The 9,382-nt window shown below is 46.9% G+C and overlaps 1 protein-coding gene across 1 annotated transcript; it reads right to left on the bottom strand.

Annotated features, from left to right (window-relative positions):
* Positions 1-679: 679 nt before the first annotated feature.
* LOC124647216 (villin-1-like) lies at positions 680-5,972 on the bottom strand. The gene is made up of 20 exons (XM_047187184.1): positions 5,929-5,972; positions 5,418-5,517; positions 5,251-5,319; positions 4,925-5,161; positions 4,640-4,817; positions 4,428-4,563; positions 4,182-4,344; positions 3,784-3,934; positions 3,609-3,694; positions 3,383-3,538; positions 3,136-3,204; positions 2,962-3,030; positions 2,717-2,854; positions 2,454-2,582; positions 2,194-2,341; positions 2,103-2,113; positions 1,856-1,996; positions 1,629-1,766; positions 1,424-1,486; positions 680-1,012 (listed from the first exon to the last, which is right to left on the bottom strand). The coding sequence occupies exons 1-20, from the start codon at positions 5,970-5,972 to the stop codon at positions 680-682; spliced, it is 2,559 nt and encodes an 852-aa protein (XP_047043140.1).
* Between the last annotated feature and the right edge of the window lie 3,410 nt (positions 5,973-9,382).

Here is a 9,382-nt window from a genome sequence, read left to right as displayed (position 1 = left end):
GCATTTGAATTCAATACTTTGTGGCATGGTAGACTGTCATGTTTATTTTGCACTCTAGTACCTCGAAGGTCTATTAATAAAAGCTCCTGTTATCGATCTTTTTTTATCAATATGCCTCCCGGAGAAATGCTCGGTTTTGGACATGAATCCAGTTGCTTGCGTAGCGCTTTTAGGCCTGGCTATATCTGTTTTCCGTGTTCCATCTTCCATGCGCACTGCGAACTGACGCTTTAGCACCGGAACTGTTGAAAAGGTACTAACAAATCTCCGCACGGCAGCCGCCGCTTCGCGTCCGGTGGAACGCGGTTCAGGGTAGCGCGAGGTGTTTTTGGCTGGCTGTGGCCGTCGGTGGTGTCGTCGATGAGGACGAAAGCTGTTGGTTTCCGTTCATGTCGTGTGACACGGGAAAAGACCACAAGGATCGGCGCGGGTGGCATCTGTGATGAACTGGCGCGGCGATGACAACACGGCGAAGCGAACCGCAAGATCGGCGAGGCGGCGGTGGCGCGTGCCCTCTCTGTGGCGCGGCGATCACGACACGGCAGGAATTGGGGCGATGAGAACACGTGGCTGGCCTGGCGGATTCACGTTCTCTGATGCGTGGCTTCGGCTTCAATCTTGTTACAGTGGTTTAGTTACAGTGAGATAACTCTCCTCAGGTTACGCCGGCGGGCTCTGCTCAGCGTCGTCGAGCGGGGCTCGCAGTGGCTGTAGCGGAGGCGGCGTGCGGGGCTCCGTGCAGCGTGGACGGGAAGAGCCTCCGCGCTATCACCGGTGTGGACGGCGACGACGGCGAGGAGGAGGCGCGGCTCCTGGAAGACCAGGATGGTGTTACCGGCGACGGCGACAGTGCCGGAGATGATCCTGATCTCTCCTTGGCTACCCTCCCGACAGAGGCAGAGGCAGGGCCGAACGTCCTCCTAGCTGCCGGCTGGTGCTGCTCCGGTGTGGTCGGCTCTGACAATGTCCCTGGCCTTCTCGAGGATGATCTCCGCAAGCTCCTGTCCGGTGCCTGTAACACAGTAGCGACCATTTCTTCTTCATCAGATTATAATGAGTAGAAACTGCATGCTAGGACAAAATCACATGCAATTTTAAACTAGATAGATAAAAATTTCATTTGAAATATATGAATTGGCAGCATGGAAACATATATAATGCAAACAGTAACATGCAACTTTTGATGATGATTTTTTTCATATCCTCCAAAGGGGATTAGAGCTGATTTTTATATCCAGATTTTTTTTTCAAAAAATATTGTAAAACTGGTTTCAACAGAGTTCACATGGACAGGGTTATGTTTTGCCTGATATTTAGGCTAGTATGCAATCCACTCTTAGTTTTGATGTAAATAAACCTTTCTGTTAAATACTTCAGCGTGACAAGAAATTCAGAGTTTGCTGAGACAAGCTAATGAACAAACCTCCAGTTTTGGTGAAATCCCTTTCAGCATCGCCAGCTTCCTCTCAAACGAGTTGCCCAGAACCTACATATTTAACAAGTAAAGAAATTAGTCGCTAGATTGTTCGTGAATCGATTAAGTGAACAGCAATATCTATGATTATTTATGAATAACGAAAAAAGATTAAGCCACAATTTATGTTTGCTTAAGTACTAGTAGCACTTACGGATGCAACTTGTTTTGAGTTATCCCAGTTGAAGAAGCTGGTGAAAAATGCAGGCTCATCCCCTTCCGCGACAGCATAAACAGTTGTGTCAAAGATGGACCGTCGCCCATCCTCAGCATTGCCTGCCTGAAGGAACATCTGCAGATCAGGTAGAAACAAATTGAGATTTAGATTTCTCCAGTGCGGTTTTCTTGGCAGCTATAATCACAAGTTGGAAACTTGATGACCTTGCCGATGTCGAGGGCATGCTCTTTGGACGTGACACCTGAGTGAAGTCCAACCCAGACATAAATTTCCTCGCCGCAGTCCAGTATCAAGGTCTCCTCAGTTGCCAGATCATCCTGACAGAAGGTAAATACCTCCTTTGCCTGCAAGATTGGAATCCCGAAACTATTCAACCTTTGCAACAAAAATCATCAAGCTGTATTCATGATTTCTTGTGGCAGAAAATGTTATCTGTAGGATAGCGCTAACCTTGAACAGACCTGAAAAGAATCATATATTAGATTAGAAATTCTTTTATGAACAGAGTCTCTTGGAAGGAAAACTACAAAGATGCACGTACATTGCTGGAAAGTACAGGTATACAGACGTGGATCTGCCGGCCAACTCTTGACACACTTCTCTTTGGAGTACTCTGATCTTCCTTCTAATGTTTTCCAGAAGTGATCAGGTTCAGAACCTTCTTTTAATAGAAACGATTGCTTTAGTGGCTGCAAAGATAGCACAGCATATAATCCACAAGGGTATACTTAACAAATTTCCTACAAACATCAGAGTTTTTTTTGGAAAGAAACATTAGAGTGAGAAAAATGGCATCCTTACAAACAACTTATTCATCATCCTGTCAAGTATAACATGTTCAGTTGGTGAAGAAAGGCTTCCAGTCCAGGTAAAGAAAGAAGGACCGTCTTGCAAAATATAGCAGTGCGAGGAATTAAGCGAGCTTGCAATCTGCATTTAGTGAGTATTCCAGTAAACATGGGATGATCTAGAATATCAGAAGATTAAATGATATCGAATTGTGATTTTGGCCTAAGAGGCTAACTCTAAATCTGCAATTATTTTGGATTTTTGCCCAAACTCACCAGATCAACCTGAACGGCTCTTGCGCAATCATGTCTCAGCCCTTGAACCCGGAATAATGCAGCCCCGTCTTTCTGGTACCCTTCAGTTCTATTGCTTTTCTGCAGAACAGAGTTCTTATATGCAGCACTCCTACCACCCTGGAAAAGGAAGAAAATGAAGAAACTATACAATATTAGTATCCAAGTATGCATCCCTTCCTTAATCAATTTTTAAGTACATGACACGCACAACATGAGACGTATACCTTGAATATGATCAAGGACTTGAATACTAGGAAAAACAGCTCTGGTTCTCTGGCCTCAGACACTTGCCCCTGAAATTACATTTTGCAAATCATTGACACTGTTGGATATGACGGCAAAGATTCATTTTAGTCATATGCCTGGATTTAGTGGAATTAAGGAGTGAAATAACTCACCACAACTGCAGGACCTTTGACTGAATCAGACATGCTTGACATCAATGAAACTGAAGCAAGTCTGTCTTCCTGCATCCAAATGCACAATCCAATTCAGTAACATGCGCCATGCGAATGGATAAACAGAACCCAATCAATATTCGACCATGTTCGCCTTTACATCCGATTGGAAATGTTAAGTGGTTCTTAGCAAGGTAAATTATAAGAGTGTGGCTTTGTTCTTAAAAACTAGTAGGATACAGTATACCTGTACGCTATTTTGTCCAGACCAAGAAAAGAACAGATTATAATCTTTTCCATCTTCAACATAGCTGTACTGTACAATATAGCAATCCCCATTATACAGTTCCTCCTGCTCCTCAGTGCAAAGGAGGGTTACAGAACCACGGTCCACCAGCCATACCTGCGCTACATATTATTCTGTTACAAGACGGCTTCACTCATATATGACACACTTAGGCAAATAATTTTACCTTCAGAGAACCATTACTACTGATGGACTGTTGAGGTTTATCTTCTGGAATTTCTGCAACATCATACCCCTGATGCTTGAAAATTGCTGCACCATGATTCTGCATTAGACCTTGCAATGATATTCACTGAGTTAATGGAACCAATAGGTAGACGAAACCACTATAGTCTTCACACCTGCCACTTTCTCTCTCCCTGCCTCATATAACTTTTGGACGACATTCTTCGGCCAATGCTGAAACTGCAGCTTAAAGTCGGCAATTTCATGACCTTCAGTCGTTATAACAGTTTGACCAATTGATGATCTTCCTTGACTTCGTACATAATCCTACAAAATAAGGTTTGTTTCAATCATATGCAAAGATTTAACTAGGGACCACATATCAAGCATGTTAATACCCCTATCTTTTTTTCTGGTTTAGCTTGAAAGTTATCTGCACGATATTTTTTCTGAAGAAAGAAAACTTATTTGCACTACGAGCATATTAAATAAATGATATTCTGTTAGAAATTTCCCTACAAGCACACATTCAGTATAATAGCAAAAAAGAAAATAGACAGGTTCATATGCATACCTCTAAGACAGTAATGGATATCTTCCTCTCTGAAACCAGTGTTGCCATCCCTAACCACAAGTATATTTCAGTTCCACAGTCCAGTATGTAACTTCTGTCAGACTTCAGCATTTCTCTATCTAACAAGTGTGCATCCATCGGAACAAGTTTTCTCTTATTAATCCTACAGATGGAGAAGCATACCAATATACTGTTATATACTTATTAAAGGGGAATTTAGTTCTAAATTAACTTGGGGATAGTCACCAAAAAAGTTTCTTGGATGTGGTAGTCATCAGCTCCCCATTGGCTGCATCTGGTACATCACGGGGAATAGGTGCATAGCCTCCAAACAGGTTCCAAAACTCACCAGCATCAGAATCACCAACAAGCTTTCCATCCTCTACAGTCAGTGACAAGCATAAAAATTTAAGTATCTTACCCATATGATGAAAGGAGAGAGTTTCATATGACACTACCTATTGTCCCAATTTCACATCTACCGGAATGTCGGTTTTCTCTCAGGTACTTAATGACATCTAATGCCTTTGCCCTTGTTTGCACACTAGAATTACAACCGCTGAAAAGGAAGATCTTCAACGGAGTGTCAACTATAAACGCTGCCTTATGATCCAGGGAGGTACGCGAAAACGGAACCTGTGAACATCATTGGAAATAACACAATTTAGTTGACTTGCGCTGACAGACAGTTAGATGTGCTGATTTTTTTATTTTTTATTTTTTTTTGCATTTGCAGTTCTTACTTCTGTGACACGAGCTACATGCTCTCCTTCACACCGAAACATTGTGGTCTGGTCGCATTCCTCCGCAGATCTTCTCCAGTGCGAAGAGAAGCTGCCTTGCACAGGGATTATGCATGGCCTGAAGTATGACAAGAACTTGTCAGATTCTTCACCTTGCATTTCCCTGTACTGGACAGCTTGGGAGCCCAGTGCCGCATCCAACTCAAAGGCCTTGTCGGAAGCCATCACACAGTGTTCCTAGGTGACCATAATACAACACACAAAAAAAGACATAAGCAAAAGTCTTGCCAATCAAGAATGACAAGAGGGACCATTAACTGACACACCTCTTTCGCTTCTTCCCCTACCCAGTAATGCACATTGTGTTGCCGACTTCCCCTCTTGAGCTCAGATGTCTGAAACGTTGTACAGCATGTGAAATTGGACAGTGATGTAAATAGGCTAATAAAATGTACAAATTCTACAGCCCGAGCAGAGCTTTGGAGAAACTTACACTGAGTACGATATAGCAGTTCCCAGTGTAGAATTTGCCATGCAAATTCTTTGCAATTGGGACTACATTGGTGCCCATAATGCACCAGATGTCCAGCCCTCTGGAACAACATTTTAAGAAGAACAGCGTAAGCTACCTAGATTTACTGCCTGACATTTGCAGCACAGAGGCAAACTGAAGAATAATGTGCCAAATTGCGTACAGATTTGAAATATATTCCCCCACATTCCATCACGGATTTGAGACTTCCAAGCGTTTTTCTACTTTTCTTGCAAATCTTATGAACAGAGCAGATTTATTGCTGGAATAGTGGTAAAAACAAAATTACCAGTTGCATTTTGTAAAGCGAAAGGGTAATAACAGCAGGATGGGCAAAATAGAAAGAATCGTGGAGGCATATTCCAATGCTGACCCAAGATTTGGCTGGAATCTAGTCCAAGAGAACAACAGAAGAAAATAAAAGCAGGCGGGGGAGAAAAGAGGGGGTTAAGGAGCAGGACAGAGGACATACGGTTTGTCGCCGACTCCGAGGAACGCGTCGTCGACGCCCTTCATTGTCGACATGGAAGATAGCAAGAGGAGGCAATGGGAGGTCGTCGCCCACCAATGAAGTGAGCAAAAGCAGGGGAGGAAGAAGAAGAAAGGGAAAGGTGGGCAAGCAGCTGGTGGTGGCGTGGCGGTCGTAAAGTTTGGTGGAGCTGCAGAGACTAACAATTACGCACTTTCTCCTCCAGCGGGCTCCACCAACAACAGAGGCAGACAGAGAGAGAGAGGCGCCATTGCTTTGCCTTGAAGGTCCTGACGACGTGTTTGACGCGCGCTCCCTCTGGCGGAAGGAACGCACCAGCAAATGAAATTCGGCTAGTGTCGGCAACCCGTCGAGACCCGTTGGGGATCTGAGGCCGAAATCCGGCCCTATGATGGATGTAATTTTTGCTCTGAGATGAACCATTTTCCCAGCGGCAAATCTAGGATGGATGATTTTTTTCTGATAAATAACGGCGAATCCGGACAAAACAAGGTGAAATTCATTCAAACACAAGCGAAATTTAAATATATTTAACATACGTAGGCGCGTTCGTACATATATAAACCGAATTCGTACATATATTTGAATTCGCCCACATGAAAACATATAAAAGTAATAAACTACTACATGTCGTCGTCGCTCGAGTTCCCGGCGTCCTCGGGCGGTGGCACCGCCGCCGGCATCCCCAGGGGGGGGGGGAGTTGCCGGCCTCGATGTGCGCGAGCACACGGGCGAGCGTGCGGCCCGACGCACCCCACCAGCAGCGGCGGCCGCTGGCGTTGTTACGCGCTGGAGGAGGGGGGACCGCCGTACGCTGCAAGTTCCCGTTCGTGCCCGAGACGGAAGAACTCGTTCCAGGCGTCGTAGTTTTCGGCGCGGTACCGCTCCTCCGCGCGCTGTTCGTCGGTGAGAGTGACCCGCACAATGTCGATAGCGGCGTCCAGCTCGTCGCCTCCCACCGGAAGCGGCGGGAACGGGACTCCCCCTGCGATCAGGCGCCATCCTCCGAGCACGCGGAAGTCCGGCGGCGCCGGGTAGCTCGCCATGTGCAGGAGTCCCGCTTCCCACTGGTGTAGGGAACGGCGGCCGAAGCCGTTGTTCGCCGCGCCGTGGCCCGCCATTGCTCGCTGGTGGAGATGGATTGGGGAGAGAAGACAGGGCTAGGGAGAGGAGGTAGACGGCGGTGCTGAATGCGGCCAGACGCGGTAAGTTCCGCGATAAATAGAGGGAGCCGCGCGTGGAAGGTACGCGTCCATCGAAGTCTGACCGGCGGCAGGGTTTTGAAGCGCGCGGAAGACGATTGGCATCTGTCGCCGATAAGTCGGGGCCACCATCCGCGCGAGAAGTTTTCTCGATGTTTGCCGCGCTTTCGTTTCGTCCGGAGTCCCCGAGCGCTCCCCGGGGGGCCGGGGATGACCTGGGCTCGCCGTACGGATAAAAGCCCAAATCCAGGCGAAAACGAGGTTCCGAGGACGCGGCTGGGCCGTTTTCGTCCATCCAGATAAAAAAGGGGTCCTGGGGGCTTCCCGGGGAGACGGCTGGAGATGCTCTAATGTTTGGGGTAGGATGAGATGTCCAAAGTTTAGTATAAAAAATCATATTTAGTTCTTTCTTAAAAGAAGGATGTGATTATTTCTCCGTCGAACTGAGAACTAACTTGATTGACACGAATCATGAAGCAATTTTAACGGTCAGAATAATTTTTCTTAGTTGCATCCACTTGAAATTAAAAAATTCTGAGTTGCAACTCCACTTGCAACTGAAAAACTCAGTTGCAACCGAACTTGCAACTCATATGCATGAATCACGGTGCAATCAAATGGTGTAGAACTTGACTCGGTACAAACTTAGTTCTTTCACTGTTCCCGGAAAGCAAAGTATTTTTAAAAGGGAAGAATGTAACAGAACCACTTTGCTAATTAAATAAATGATGCTAAGTTGTTCATAAGCATGCATGCATTTGCATTTAAATTGAGAAAAAATGCACTAATATGTGTTGAAACAATGTTGCAAAATGTTGTGGTTTGGTCTCACAAAAGTTTGGTGCAAAAAGCCCCTTAAAATTTTGGGTCAAAATACCCTAAAAGTGCCAAAATCCTTCCCTGTTTTAAAATTTCAGAGAAAACCCTGAAGACCAGGGGTTTTCGCAAATTTCCCCCTGTCTTCTTCTCCACTCACATAGGCAGGCTCCTGCCTGTCGACGTCGTGGCCGTCGATGGCGCCGGCGGCCCGGATGGCCCTCACCGCCCCAGAGCGCCTATAAAGGCCAGGGGAGAACCCCCATTTTGCCTCCCCCGCCTTCTTCCCCCTTTTCCCTGCGAGCCCGAGCCAAACCCTAACCATGGCCGCTCGTCGTCGCCGCCGCTACGCTCCGCCCCGAGCTCCGCCGACGAGCCAGGGAGCTCCGCCTCGACGCCCTCGACCTCCTCCACCAAGCGGCTACCGCTGGGGAGCCACCTACCGCGCCAATCGGACGACCTCTGCCGCGCCGGCCACAGCCTCCCGCCGGCGACTCCGGCCTACCCTCGCCTCGCCGTCAAGCCTCCCGTGCTCGCGGTGAGCTTCCGAGTCGACTGGTGCTCCTCCCCTCTTCGTTTGCGGCCCGTAGCATGCCGGCGACGTGCGCCTGCCCGGCCCTCCGCGCGAGCTCGCCGAAGACGCCCCTCCGGCGACCATTGGAGGGCGCCGCCGCCCTCTTCTGGTTCGCGGGGACGCCGCGCGTCTAAGGCGCCCACTCGCGCCTCCTCCCGAGCCCTGTGGCGATGAGGCCGTGGTTGACCTGCAAGGGCGGGCCATGGCTGACATCGTCATGATGTCACCATGACGTCATATTTCCCTTTTTACTATTTCCAGAAATTGGTTAAAGGTTGTATAATTCATATATTTTTTTATTCTAATTCAGAAAAATACGTATAATATACCGAAATGTTCATAAAAACATTCTCTACAAGTTTAGGGGTAATTCATACATCATTACAACTTTTAAACTTGCAAATGTAGTGAAACCCTAATCAGAACCCTCTCATATGGCGGTGTCCGATACCGGCACCCCTTTAATTTGACGATGCACCTAGGATTGCTCAATTCCATTCACATGACATGTCATTCATATTGTATGCGCATTGCATTATGCCATGTCGTGAATGTTTGTTTCCCTTTCCGGTATTTGGTTCTTCGCGATAGGATCTGAGCCGGAGTCCGACGTCAACGCCACTGAAGAACAGTACTCATCCGTTGAGGGACAAGGCAAGCCCTAACCTGGTTCATCTATGATTTCGAAATGCTTTTTATTTGTGGTTCCTACATATCGCATACGATTCAACTGTCTTTTATCGATAGATAGAGTTACTCTATCTGTTGCATGTCCGACCTTTGTAGCCTCGATACACTGATCCACTGCTCCTAGCATAACTAGGTTTGGCATGTATGCGTCACG

This window comes from Lolium rigidum, chromosome 4 (assembly GCF_022539505.1).
Source record: "Lolium rigidum isolate FL_2022 chromosome 4, APGP_CSIRO_Lrig_0.1, whole genome shotgun sequence".
Taxonomy (NCBI): Eukaryota; Viridiplantae; Streptophyta; class Magnoliopsida; order Poales; family Poaceae; genus Lolium; species Lolium rigidum.
This window is presented reverse-complemented; position numbering and strand designations above follow the sequence as displayed.